At 39.8% G+C, this 14,886-nt stretch overlaps 1 protein-coding gene across 2 annotated transcripts in view; it reads right to left on the reverse strand.

The window, feature by feature from the left end:
* Positions 1-255: 255 nt before the first annotated feature.
* The window catches only part of TMTC2 (transmembrane O-mannosyltransferase targeting cadherins 2), a 350,769-nt gene continuing 336,138 nt past the window's right edge, over positions 256-14,886 (reverse strand). For both annotated transcript variants that reach the window (XM_061639643.1, XM_061639646.1), the window contains one exon: positions 256-3,577. In XM_061639643.1, coding sequence (XP_061495627.1) covers positions 3,398-3,577 — 180 coding nt within the window. In that variant the 3' untranslated portion in view covers positions 256-3,397. The remainder of the gene's footprint in view (positions 3,578-14,886) is intronic.

The following is a 14,886-nucleotide window of genomic DNA, read 5'->3' on the forward strand; positions in this document are numbered from 1 at the left end:
TTGAAAGCTTTTAAAAATGTTTTTAAAGATGTTTTGTTTTAATGTATTTTAAAGTCTGTTTTTATGATGTTTTAAGTATTTTTAGTGGTTTTGTTTGCCACCCTGGGCTCCTGCTGGGAGGAAGGGCGGGATATAAATCAAATAATAAATAAATAAATAAATTTAATATTGAGTGTAATAGATGACAGCATGTACAAAATATTTGTTATCAATCATTTATTACTGAAAACAAATAGGATTTTCTTATCTGGCACATAAACAATCAGTTCTACAAAAAGGAAAGCCTACAAATCTTGATAATTTATACAAATAACAGTTCTCAAAAAAATAAAAATTTAATTTAGTAAACTTGTGCTGTTTATTTTTAAGCACTGTCTGAAATATCCACCACAAATCCCTGAGCAAAGTCAACATTTTAAACTTATTCCAAAATTGAAAGTTATAAAGTCCAGCCCTATGGTGAAAATGTATCGAGGAACATGGAACAATCTTACATATATATATGTATAAATATTTCCACCTGTCATTGTGTGAGATGAGACAGACAATACCATCATATAAGCGTGAATTGCTATTGTGCAATTAATGGAAAAAGTAATGAAGAACAAAGCACAAGAAATGGAGAAGCTAGAACAGCAGTGAAATGTTACAACCAGGAAGCTGTACTTGCATCTGAAAGCTGAAATTTATGATGTTTTGGAATGCCACAGTTGTACACTTAGGTTGCAATCCTATACACAAGTACATAGGAGTAAACCTCACTGAATTCAATGGAATTCACTTCTGAGATTCAGATAGGATTCACTGTAAAAAAACCGTTTTAGAGGTTTATAGATGCTCAGAAGATTTTGTGGCATGATGGCTGTAGTACTAAAGACCATGATGTGTTATGATATGCTATAATCTGCAACATTGAAAAGGATGAATTTCAGCCTTTTAGGATTTTGGTTTTGCCTTTCCTGTGGTTTTGTTATAAAAATGTGTTTAGGCTTTCACATTTGAGCAAAATCCCAAGATCGCTGATTCTGCACAAGGCCCAAAAATTCTAACTGGGGAAGGGGAGGATTGTAAAACACTTATAATTTGTGATGATCTATGGTCTATGATGATCATGTTTTGCTAAACGAAAAACAAAGTGGTTTTAATGGAAAATACTATTACAAAGGTGACAGATTGTGGCTATGCTGACAGAGAGATATCCCAAGATTTCTGAACATGTATACATTAAGATGGCTGGAGTGTCTAAAAAGCAAAGAATGTGTTCCCATTTCTCTCTAAGCACCAATACACACCTCAAAACATTTAAAAACAGTGTGAAAAGCAAACTAGAAGGCTAGCAACAGTTGTGAAACACTAGCTAAACTTTTGTGGCTGCAGTTGAAAAATAAAGAGCTTCAAAAATGTGTTAATCCAGAAGTACACAGTAATGGAATGACACTCACTAAGAGGAAACTTTTGTATACAAGGGATTATGGGACACCCCTTAATAATCTCAATTTAAGAGTTTTCTATAATACAAGGCCAGGATGCAGTCACATGAGGATCTCTGCATTTCACAAACTGCAACTCCACCCCTTTCGTTTTCATTGAAAATGGCTTTTGAAACAGAGAAGAGTTTCAATAGCAGTTTGTGATATGCCAAGGAAATAAAAAATTCTCCTGGGACATGCCAACAGTGGCTCTTTGGAAACTGGCCTACATTTATGCCCACTGGCATCAAAATGAATACTGAAATAGATCCTATTTGATAAATAATGAGCAACATGCCTACCCAATAAAAGAAGTTGGTAAATGGCCTGAAAGTGCACAGATAAGTCTAACATTTGTTTTAATACCTTAAAAAAGAAAAAAATGCAGATCATAACTACGCCAAATAAGCTGAAATGTTAAGTAAAAAAATGGTGCCACTATTGCAGTGAAGAGAGATGCAATATTGAGTTAGAGACTCAGCATATTTTTTCTATATGTAAAAATGTTGAGCATATGCAAAAATAATTGGCAACCATTGTCAGTCACATAATCCATTTTGATCTAACACACCGTGAATTTGCTAGATGCTACAAGCATTAAATTCTTTTAGTTTCTTGCTGCCTGTAGCAAAATATTTTCCCTCTCACAAACTGCTGATAAATCTTATTGCTAACATTTCAAAAACATATTCACCGACTGCACACTTCTTCCAACATGCTTCAGTAACATGTAGCTGCTCTGTAGTCAGAGATGCATGTAAAAGGTTAGCATGATGTTTGACAGTGACAAGGGACAAAGCAAGTATGATAGGACACCCGTGTTTCCTCTTCATGTGTCCGCCCTATTTGCATCTAAGGGGTAGTGCGTGCATGAGTGAGACTTTTTTCTTTTCCAAAGTTTCATGTTGGTAGATGGAACTGGACCTGCTTTCTGTCTTACATTCCCTTACTCCATCCCCTTGGGCACTTTTCTTGCAGCCTGACTCCAAACCCAGGAGTGAGCTAAACTGGTAAAAAGGTGCCTGAAGCAATAGAACATGATAAGAAGGTGGAGGAAAGGGGTGTTCAGCTCTCTTCTTCAATGCACATCTGTTGTTCTAAAAATTAGGCCACTTTAGAGGCATGAACAAGGTAGTCACAGGAACAAACAAACATGGCTGTCTTCATCACGTCCACAGCCTGCCTTAATTCTTTATGCTTGGGGACTACATTATAGGTCCTGTTTGCTACCCCTTGCTTATTCCACTCAAAACAGATAAACACAGTTAACAAGGCATCTGTTAATGTCTTTAAATGTTGTTTTTAACAACAGGCTGAAACAAAATGTGCCCTTGTCAAGATAGATTGCAAATGGTGTTGCATCTTTCAAATAGTTGCACTCGTCTGTGAAACAGATAAGCAGGCAGCCCTAAGGAGATATACAGTATTAAGACAAATTGCAAACACATTGGGTTTTAGTATACATTTTAATGAATTACAGCCTCACAAAATAACTTAAGTTGGTCTTTATCCTTTTCTAAATTCCCATGTTGACTGGATGGATGTATAGGCCAGCATGATTTTCTACCAGAAACCACATGAAAATGAACAATGTGAAAATGACTAGGATGACCTGGCAAAGATGCTGAAAGGGCCCCTTTCAAGTGCTCCAGTTTCAAATCTAATTCACTTTTATACTTGTGGCAGTAACTATCAAATCCTTCATGAAGCTCCTAAGAGAATTTCCGCCTCCCTCTCATTGTCAAAATGTCACACCAAGAAGCAGCCTTATGAGTTTTCCTAGCAGCAATTACAACCTTGGACATTGCATTCCAGTCCAACAAGAGCACTCAACAAAACAGCACCCTGGACGTTGTCCCGGATTTGACTTGTTTCACCCTTTGCAAAGCAAGGTTCTGGGTGTTTTTTTTCTTCCAACCCATGTCAGGTCATGTTTTAGATGTCCTTAAGCCTTGTTTTTCCATAATATTCCAGAGTTTGCGCAGATTTGACTGTGTGATTACATCATCTGGTTTAAACTGAAGGGCACGGAGATAATTTGATTCAGCCTCTAGGAGTTTGCCATTGAGATGAAGAATCGCCCCCAGATTCATTAGGGCAGCTGGATACTGGAACAAAACAAGGGGAAGGAAACATGATTAAACGTTTATTTTGCATTTTCTTTCTCCTGATAACCTTCATCCAAGTCACAAAATTAGTCCCTCATGTTTTTGTAACCTACTTTCATGGAAGCAATTTAGCAAGTTGGACAGACATGCAGAGGTAAGCAGGGAAAGGGCTGATCTCCTACATACTGTACTTTGTGCATCAAATAGGCTATAGTACAGATAAGGAAAGTGTTCTCTCTTACACACACACCTTTTAAATGACCAAAACACATGCTTTGAATATAATAATACAGGCAACACCCTGTGGGGTTTTTTTTGGGGGGGGGGGGAGAAGTCCAAAAGCTGATGTGCCAGACAGTCATGAATTTTAAACCAATCTATTACTAGTAAAAATTTCATAATCCATGGAAACAGGTGAGGACCTGCTTAGTTTGTTCTTTTTAAAAAAGTGTAAATATTACGATCATTGTAGGTACCTTATTCTGATTAGTGTTATGACAACTGACCAACCCCTCCCCAAACGGACTCCTACTGCGAGGAAGGGCAGGATATAAATCAAATAAATAAATAAATAAATAAATACTCAATTGAAATCTAGCATATCAAAATAATTATAGACAAATATTTCAAAGAGGCAATGACAAAACTGTGCGGCATCCTACTCCAGAGAAATGGATAGGAAACAACAGTGACATCCTGCACAAAGCAAGGGAGGTTTGTAAGCTGAAATATCATTAAAAGGCTGCTACCAAATAATATGATTGTAATATTGAATTTACACAGATGGTTAAGTTGTGGATCCATAGAGCAGAGTTCAACCAATATCATGTTCCCTCTTTATGTTTTTATCTCATAAAATGCTTGGAAGTTGTTTAAAAACACTATATTAGAAGCTCAACTGGAGTGCATACCGCAGATCAGAAAAGGTACCGCCAGGGCCAAGAAGATGCCAGCATGGTTAACGAGCAAAGTCAAGGAAGCTCTTAGAGGCAAAAAGTCTTCCTTCAGAAAATGGAAATCTTGTCCGAATGAAGAAAATAAAAAAGAACACAAACTCTGGCAAAAGAAATGCAAGAAGACAATAAGAGATGCTAAAAAAGAATTTGAGGAGCACATTGCTAAGAACATAAAAACCAACAACAACAAATTCTATAAATACATTCAAAGCAGGAGACCATCTAGGGAGGCGATTGGACCCTTGGATGATAAGGGAGTCAAAGGTGTACTAAAGAACGATAAGGAGATTGCAGAGAAGCTAAATGAATTCTTTGCATCTGTCTTCACAGTGGAAGATATAGGGCACATCCCTGAACCTGAACTAACATTTGCAGGAAGGGATTCTGAGGAACTGAGACAAATAGTGGTAACGAGAGAGGAAGTTCTAGGCTTAATGGACAATATAAAAACTGACAAATCACCAGGCCCGGATGGCATCCACCCGAGAGTTCTCAAAGAACTCAAATGTGAAATTGCTGATCTGTAACTAAAATATGTAACTTGTCCCTCGGGTCCTCCTCTGTGCCTGAGGACTGGAAAGTGGCAAATGCAACGCCAATATTCAAAAAGGGATCCAGAGGGGATCCCGGAAATTACAGGCCAGTTAGCTTAACTTCTGTCCCTGGAAAACTGGTAGAAAGTATTATTAAAGCTAGATTAACTGAGCACATAGAAGAACAAGCCTTGCTGAAGCAGAGCCAGCATGGCTTCTGCAAGGAAAAGTCCTGTCTCAGTAACCTATTAGAATTCTTTGAGAGTGTCAACAAGCATATAGATAGAGGTAATCCAGTGGACATAGTGTACTTAGACTTTCAAAAAGCGTTTGACAAGGTACCTCACCAAAGGCTTCTGAGGAAGCTTAGCAGTCATGGAATAAGAGGAGAGGTCCTCTTGTGGATAAGGAATTGGTTAAGAAGCAGAAAGCAGAGAGTAGGAATAAACGGACAGTTCTCCCAATGGAGGGCTGTAGAAAGTGGAGTCCCTCAAGGATCGGTATTCGGACCTGTACTTTTCAACTTGTTCATTAATGACCTAGAATTAGGAGTGAGCAGTGAAGTGGCCAAGTTTGCTGACGACACTAAATTGTTCAAGGTTGTTAAAACAAAAAAGGATTGTGAAGAGCTCCAAAAAGATCTCTCCAAACTGAGTGAATGGGCGGAAAAATGGCAAATGCAATTCAATATAAACAAGTGTAAAATTATGCATATTGGAGCAAAAAATATGAATTTCACATATACGCTCATGGGGTCTGAACTCGCGGTGACCGACCAGGAGAGAGACCTCAGGGTTGTAGTGGACAGCACGATGAAAATGTCGACCCAGTGTGCGGCAGCTGTGAAAAAGGCAAATTCCATGCTAGCGATAATTAGGAAAGGTATTGAAAATAAAACAGCCGATATCATCATGCCGTTGTATAAATCTATGGTGCGGCCGCATTTGGAATACTGTGTACAGTTCTGGTCGCCTCATCTCAAAAAGGATATTATAGAGTTGGAAAAGGTTCAGAAGAGGGCAACCAGAATGATCAAGGGGATGGAGCAACTCCCTTACGAGGAAAGGTTGCAGCATTTGGGGCTTTTTAGTTTAGAGAAAAGACGGGTCAGAGGAGACATGATAGAAGTGTATAAAATTATGCATGGCATTGAGAAAGTGGACAGAGAAAAGTTCTTCTCTCTCTCTCATAATACTAGAACTCGTGGACATTCAAAGAAGCTGAATGTTGGAAGATTCAGGACAGACGAAAGGAAGTACTTCTTTACTCAGTGCATAGTTAAACTATGGAATTTGCTCCCACAAGATGCAGTAATGGCCACCAGCTTGGACGGCTTTAAAAGAAGATTAGACAAATTCATGGAGGACAGGGCTATCAATGGCTACTAGCCGTGATGGCTGTGCTGTGCCACCCTAGTCAGAGGCAGCATGCTTCTGAAAACCAGTTGCCGGAAGCCTCAGGAGGGGAGAGTGTTCTTGCACTCGGGTCCTGCTTGCGGGCTTCCCCCAGGCACCTGGTTGGCCACTGTGAGAACAGGATGCTGGACTAGATGGGCCACTGGCCTGATCCAGCAGGCTCTTCTTATGTTCTTAAAATAAAGGCATATTTATTTTGATAATCACCATCATATGCTACTTCGCCTAAACTGGAAAATATAATGAATGAGGTCAATTATTATTACACCATCACAGACTACTACCCAGAACATATTGTGGAGTAACTCTGCCATTCCCAGCGTGAAAACCTATTGCCACTGAGATTCATGGCCAAATCCTGGCTTGTACTTTCCAGGGAATGGCAAAGGAATGAAATGTTCAAGGGTCTCAACAAACTTAAAATAATTTGAATAGAGCTATAAACAAGAGTTTATTTCCTGTACGTTAAAATAGTGTTTCCCTTTTCAGATGTTTATAGGATCCTTCTCCATTCCCCCTTAACATCAACATAATACAAAGTTTACACAAAAATTCAGGCATGCTTACATGTCTTCAGAAATTAATGGGTACTATCTAATGATATCCACCCACTTGTGTAAAAGAAATCCATCTGCACAATGAGACTTCCAATTTCTTTTCTTCCCCTTGAGCCCCCTCACAAATCTGCTTCATAGGGTCTGTCAGCTATCCAGAGCATTTTTTGGGGGGTGGATGGCTATAGGTGGGTGGAGAGGAAGGAGAAATCCAGCTAGGTGACTGGATTCTTACTTGTGCTACACTACATCTAACTTAATACATGTATATACCTGGTATAGTCCTCTTTATCCCTGTTTTCTTATTGGACAATGAAATGTGGAAGAGAAAAGCTGAAGCAAAAGAATTCACCTTTTGTAAACTAAACAAGGTAACACTTGGCATGTAAAATATAGACTATCGCTTTTAGAATTTGGTTTTGTGGTATATGCCTAAATTGTTTTTTCTCTGTGTTAGGAAATTAGAATTCAACGTTAATATTATCTGGCATATATGAACCATTTCTCAGTAGAGCCAATGTGTCCTCCTAGTCAAATGATGTGAACAAGGTGAACTAATAAATGAATCATGCAGTACATAACACCCTGATTACTATACTGCTAGCTCTGGCAACAATCTTGTTTACATATATCAAACATATCATGCTATTTATTCTCAGCTCATGAAAGCAGGTTAAACATCAAATAAAATGTAAACTCATTTTAGATGTTCTTTCAGATTATTTTTAGATGCTATCCTAGCTGACATTGGAAGCCTATTTTCTCTATAAAAAATATAACAAGTAAACTAGCTTCCTTTGTTGAATTGTAAGGCTGAAGAGGACACAAAGATCATCTAAGCCCAGCTTTCTGCCCCACCATAATACTTCACAGAGCAAGCCATACCCATACCACATGAGTTACTCACATAAACAAGATAATGTCACAAGCAGAGAACAAGGTGCACTTCGTCTATCACACAGATGCAGACAAAAAATGTTTAATAAAACAGATAACTCATATGAACCATCTGGAACTATCTGAATACACATCATTCTTCAAAGAAAATGTTGTGAGGAAAAGGGGATGCACCTCCAGAGTTGACAGCTAATTTCATCTGGGGGAAAAACGATTTCTGAGCCCAAATGTGGAAGTCTGATAGGGGCTGAATCATGGCCATTTTTTAAAATGAAATCAAGACTGAGTTTATCTGTACGTGGGACCAATTTTGTGTTTAGTCCCTTGTTTCTGGTGCAATAACTGTTGTGAAGTGTGATGTCACAAAAACAGAACAGTTCTTGCAGTCACATTATAGCACTGTTAAAAAGCAAAGATGAAGTGGCATTCACTATGTGCTGGGTTCACTTCATTTTTGTAATGATTTACATGGTATGTTAAGGCAGCCTCCAGCTTGAACAAAACCTATCTAAAGTACAGAGGAAAGAGAAAATTCTTTGAGTCACGTAGCAAATACGTTTGCTCTGTTATCTAATTCTCCAAAGGAATGTCGCACTCAGAACCACTGAGGGATGCCTTGATGGAAAATTCAGGAACTCCTCCTAAACATCAACATCTTGTAAAGAGATGGGCAGGCATGAAGAGAACAATCCCTAATTCCAACAGGCTAGTACTGAAGCACCAGATTAAAAGAAATGTGAAATATCCTTTAAAAAATTAGTTCTGCTTTGTTTTGAAGCCACTGGCTCTCTGCATATTAACCATAAATTTATCTCTCGGCATATTAATGCATAAACTGCTTGTGTACTTCTACTGAGAATGTAATTACCTAGCTTTATTTAAAATAGTTTTACATCAAATGGAGTGAGCAGGCAGTTCTATTAGAGTTTTAATGGAAGTCTTTTTATGGTATTCTGGGAATTTTTCAGTTAGTAGGAAGTTCCCATTTATCTGCTTAGCCTTTGGAAACTACCTTGGTATTTCACTGCTGTGGCAAATGTACATAATGCAGGTTACGAGCAAACCTAGCAATACAGATGGTTCAGATTAAGAGGTGACATGTTATTTACACAACAGAATTTTAGAAAGTAATGAGAAAACAAAAGGGAAAAGCAGCAAATGACAGCATTTGCGAGGAAAGTAGTAGATGAAGAGTACATCCTGAATCCAAATTAGAAACCTTTGTGGAAAGGACCACCTTTCAGGAATTAGAGTTGTGGGATGCAATTAATATTACAGAGTATTGCTTCACTCTGTTCCTCTACAGTAGGGGTGAGGAACTTACAACCCTCTAGATGTTGTTGGCTTACATGGGTGTTGGAGTCCAGCAACATCTGGAGGGCCACAGATTCCCCAGTCCTGCTCTACAGTAAAGTCTCGTTTCTTCTCTTGTTCTGCTCTCTCTTTTCTTAAGCAGTTTGGCCTTTCCTCTTTCCCAACTGACATTTTTATGAATTTCTCTTTTCAGCATATACAACCACATTCTGCAGTCTCTATTCACTCCCATACACTTTCTCTTCTCCACAATCCTTCATTTGCTTTTATACTACCTGCCAACATAACTCCTTTCCACTCCTTCATTTTGTTTCCCTGCTAAGTTCAAGTCATATACTCTTGTCACTCCAAAATGTAATCTTCTTTTAAGCATGGCTTTCCCATTGCCTCTGCTATTCTCCATCTTGAATAGGGCAAGGTCTTGTTTTGTGTAATTCATACCACCTTTGGGCCTGTGGGAGTTATTTGAAATTCCTGCCTGCATCTGCTACCTGCTTATGGGTAGACAATTATAGCCACCATCACATATAAGATCAAACTATTCACACCACTGTTGAATGCTGAATATTTAACAGCAACAAGCTGATTAAACTTACAATGGGCAGTCTTAATGAGTGTGAGCCTGCTGCCCATGTGACAGTTCTAATACACAAAGAAATTTCAAGAGGCTGCCATTAGACCAATGTTTGTGACATTTGGTCCTCTGCTGCCCCCCCCCCAAGGAGACAATGTACCTGATCTAGACAAAAGCCACATTGGATGGCAAATGCTGTATCAAAGGCCCATTCCTTGTATATGGGGTCTGAGCAAGCTAGGGATTCAGCTGGAGTGAAGTTTTAGCTGGTATGGAAGCAGGATCTGCAGCAGAGGTGTACTGATGCTGGAGGGGTACTAAAGTCAAAGGAGACTGCCCAACAGCAGGAGCTGGAATGGGAGCTTAGATGGAAACTGAGCCCAAGACAAATGTTCAGAGAGCTAGAAGAGCTATAGAGAGTTACTATCCCAACATAGGCCCAGGAGAGAGATACAGAGAGAAATTTATTCCTCTATAGGAGGTGTGGGGAACCTTTGGCCCTTCAGATGTTGCAAGCATGTCAATGGCCAGGGAAGATGAGAGTTGTAGTTCAGCAACATCTGGAAGGCCAAAGGTTACCCACACTATAGGCAGCTCCTCCTCTATCTGATTAACTGTGGGTGGTAAGGTACGCCTGGTCCTAATTTGGCTTCTCCCTCTTTCTAAATAGCTCCCTTTCTGAGTAGCCCACCTGGCAACTAGTTGTGCACTCCTGCAGCAATCTCAGCTCCTGGGCCTTGGGAGTCAAGAGGGGGAGTTGGGGGTTAGGGTGGGGTGTGGAACATCATCAGGAGGCCTAATAAGATGTCCCTGGGACTGAGTAGTGCAGCAAGACTCTAGAATCCCTGACTGTTCTAGATATTTTCTATAGGATTCCATGCCTTCTCTCATGAGGTTTATCCAAAGTCCTGTTTGAACTGAATCCTAACACTTTGCCATGCTAGAAATTTAAGGCAAATATTAGTGATAAGAATGCAAGTGTAAACACTACTTGCTGGATCATATTAAAGGCCTACCTAACACAGTAAACAGCTAGATGTTCTATTAGATTGCAGCACCTCAAACACAGATGTTCAGCATCATTGGGGGTTGGTGGGGAAAGTTGATCTCACATATCCTAGATGCCCATATATGATGAAAGCACCTTATACCTTGAAACACATTTGTTTACATGCAGAGAGAATGTAAGAACTAGCTAAAGGAACTCACTGATTAATTATACTGAAGTGAAAAAATGTAGGCCACAGGAAAGACCTACATATCTGAATAGTGAAAGTTCACTTTAAAAAAAAAGAGAAATGCATAGCTTTTGAATTCCAAAGAATGAAAAGTATCTACCTTCTTGTCAAATTATGTGTGTGCATAATTCATGCAGGCATATCTTGATGGAATGGTAAGCCACTGAATGGAAAGTTAGATTTCTCACTGTGAACCAGGAATGAATGAATGGATAAATAGATACATAAAAAATATTTCTGCATTTCTACCCAGAACATGAAATTAAAATGTGCTCGCAAGACACCCAACTTCCTCTCTCTCACCTTCTTCATTTCTAACAAGTACACAAAATATCATATACCTCTATATTTTTGAAAAGCTGTTTGCCTGGCAATACAATCAGTATGGTTTAGCAATATAATCAGCATGGTTTCGGGGGGGGGGGGAAGAGGTAATTTCTTTGAGGTCAAATCTTCTGACTCTCCAAGACTGACTGAAGTGCCATTAGTTCATATTGGGCATGCTCAGTCAAGTGGTTTTCTTTTCTTTTAAAAGAACAAACAATTGTTAGGCCTTTGTGGCTAAATGGGATTTAATGCTCCAAAAAGCCTGCTTCCCAAATATTGTAGCTGTGTCATTAGGACAGCTTCCTCTTCTAAATATAAAGAGCAACTGATTTCCATTTGGAGGTTTCAGCTTGCTAATTGAAAACATGCACAGTGGCTTGATAAAGAGTAATGAAGTAATAAAAAGAGAAAAAGAACAAGATTTATCTGTAGGCTGCATGAAAACTATTCATGGTGGCCCTGCTTCATCTTGATGATGACCACGTTATAATTTGCTGTCAGGTCTTTTAATTCTCCTGTGGTGATGGCAAGAATTTTCACTTGAACTTTTATTACTGATGTCACTGTCATGCTGCAGTGTGCTATTTTCCAAAGCAATCAAAATGTCAACAGCTTCTTTTTATTGCTAAAGAGAACTGTGCACAGCTGAATTATTTTGGATGTGGCATTTATTTCTGACAGACCCCAATGTGTTACTTTCAGAGTTAGACTTGGACATGGAGGTTGCCTTTGAGTTTCATGGTGATGCTACTTTAAAAAGCAGGCAGTGATACCCAGCAAGGAACTACAACACATGAATCCTGCCTATAGGAGGGAATTCCAATTTGAAACAACAGGAAACCACAAAAAGAAAGGCTCTGTTCATGATGGAACCTTGCACTGAATTGTATGCAACGGTCTCTGCTTTTGGACTATCTCCTTTCAACGGAGAATGAAAAAGTTTACTTGTGACACTCATAATGCCTGTAACACTAACACATTTTGCACACTGCTATACCAGACATGCTTTCTTCAAGCACAACACCATTAGAAGCTGGATGTAAAGGGCATGTCACAATGGGTAGATTATACAGCAAAGAAGGAACAGTATGCGTGTAGTAAAATCAAATAATTTTATAATGGGGTATAAGGTTTCAAAATCACAAGCTCTTGGCATGGATACCCTTGATTCCTGTGTTGTCTGATAGTTCTCTCTAGTTCACATACTTATGAAAACTCACACAGAGTACAAACCTAGCATCCCTGCTGAACATCCCAGTTCCAGCCACCATCCAGCTCAACATCCCATTATGTCCCCCTTCTTTAATTTTCGCCCAGAGTATTTGGAACATTGTAAGCTGCCTTATACCAGCTCAGACGGCTAGTCCAATATTGTCTATTCTGACTGGCAGTGGCTTTCCAATGCCTCAGAGGCAGGTCTTTCCAATCACTTGAACTCTATCACTGAGCTACAGTTCCTCCCCAATATACTCAGTGTGTAAACTTCAGTTACAGCAAGGTAAATGTTGTTGACCTCCAACTCTCATCAGCCCCAGCCAGCATGGCCAGCGGACAGGGATGACAGGAGCAGCACGTCAACAGCAGCTGCAAGGCCCACAGGTTCTCCAGCCCTGAATTATAGCTTCTAATGTCAAGTTTCCAGACTCTAGTTCTTCTCCCATTACAGCTTGCTACATCTTACTGAATCTTCCACCGATCCACCTAGCAACCCAGAATGCCAGAACTGCCAGCTTTCTTGGATAGACATGCATCCAGTGTCTCAGGTCCCCAGCTTCCCCAGGTATTTGGTGTGACAAAGTTATGGTGTCTTGTCCCCTCCATTTTGGCTAAGTCAGTTAGCATGTAAACCCCACCTGGAACCCAGATCCACAGGATGGGATTTTAGCATGACTGACAGGAAAAGTGGAATTCATGGACACTGAGAAGGCCAGTTTACTCAGAATTCCAGAGAGTGTGTAGCAATCCATCACAGCCCAGCAGAGGTTCATCTCCCCTTACCTGTGAAAGGTGACTTGTGATCTGATTGGCTGATTGGCAGCTGTCACTGAAACCCATGGGGTTTAAAACTAAGCTTTGCCATACAGTCCTTTGTCTTTAGTTTGCCTGCCCCAGAATCTATAGCGGGCATCACCATCTAAGCTGTGTTACTAATGAGGAGACCAAAAGCCTGAATGTAAGTAGTGATTGAGGATTAGAAAGATAGCTGAGCTTCTTTATTTCGAGATTCTCCTTTGACCAATTTGGTTCCTTTCCTTCCTCTGTTCTTAACAAACATCATATAATTTGGAAATCAGGTCTCTGTGTTAGCTGACCAAATTCTCAGGGTATTTAAGACTCTGTACAGATGCCATTTGGGATGCACACTACAGCACATTTCAAACTTGTTAAAGGACCAGCATGTTGCTCTATGATCCAGGAAGAGAGGGAGAATGTGGGCTGTCTTTAAGCTCTGGATAACTTGCAAGAGGGATCTTGGCGGAGGTAAGCCAGTTAGTTCCTTTCCCCTTGGGAAGGGTTAAGGGAACGGGTGGCTGCATCAGGGATCTCTATCCAATTGTGGAATCTGAGAACTTCAGACTCCCCTCTGTCTGGGAGCTGTAGAGACAAAGAAGGAGGATTGTGGCAACAATTACTGGGTAGTTTGGAACCAACTGCCCAACCTTGCAAGGCAAGTAGGGGATAGTTGGGCATGGGAGTGAGTGAGCAGACTCTCATTTGGCCTTTCCCTTCTGTCACATTTGATACTGTTAAAATGGATACTAACACCTATATAGTCAGTGCTATGTAAATGAACCTAATCCAGCAAGGAGAGACAAACACCAAGAATTTCAAAAGAACAATTAATGCAGTAGCCATTTGTTTACCTAATCCTGAGCACAGAATCCTGCTTTTTTCTACAGATTCCTCTGGTTGGGAGTGGGGCAAATGCCTAACTTCATAAAGCATTATACAGCTGCACTCCATCTAATTTTTCCAGTTTTTTAAAAAATGTACTTCAATTCACACTCAAATGCCCAAGAAGCCTATTTCTCTCCTGTTACAAAACACATTGTATGGGGGAAAAGAAGTCTTGCACACACAAACATATGCCAGACTTTTTTAGCTTGCTGAGACAGTTGACATGGCAATCCTAAAATGAAGACGTATCCTAGAATTGTTTTAACTTGAAGTAGTATGCGGTCTACTTTCCTTTTCAAATTACCATATCCATAGAGGACAGTTCTTAGCACACTGCAAAGAACGTTCAGCTGTTTAGGTTCTGATTCTCTAAACTTTTCTTCCAAGCTGGGTTTTTAAACATTTCATTGTTTTGAAAAACAAAAACAATAATTCAAATATAGGGAAGGTGATTGAGAGGGTTGTGGCGCAGCAATTGCAAGTACCCTTGGATGAAACAGATTATCTTGACCATCCCAGTATGGGTTCAGGCCTGGTTATGGGACTGAATCGGCCTTGGTCACCCTGATGGATGACCTTTATCAGGAGAAGGACAGGGGAGTG

Source organism: Rhineura floridana, chromosome 8 (assembly GCF_030035675.1).
Source record: "Rhineura floridana isolate rRhiFlo1 chromosome 8, rRhiFlo1.hap2, whole genome shotgun sequence".
In the NCBI taxonomy this organism is placed as follows: domain Eukaryota; kingdom Metazoa; phylum Chordata; class Lepidosauria; order Squamata; family Rhineuridae; genus Rhineura; species Rhineura floridana.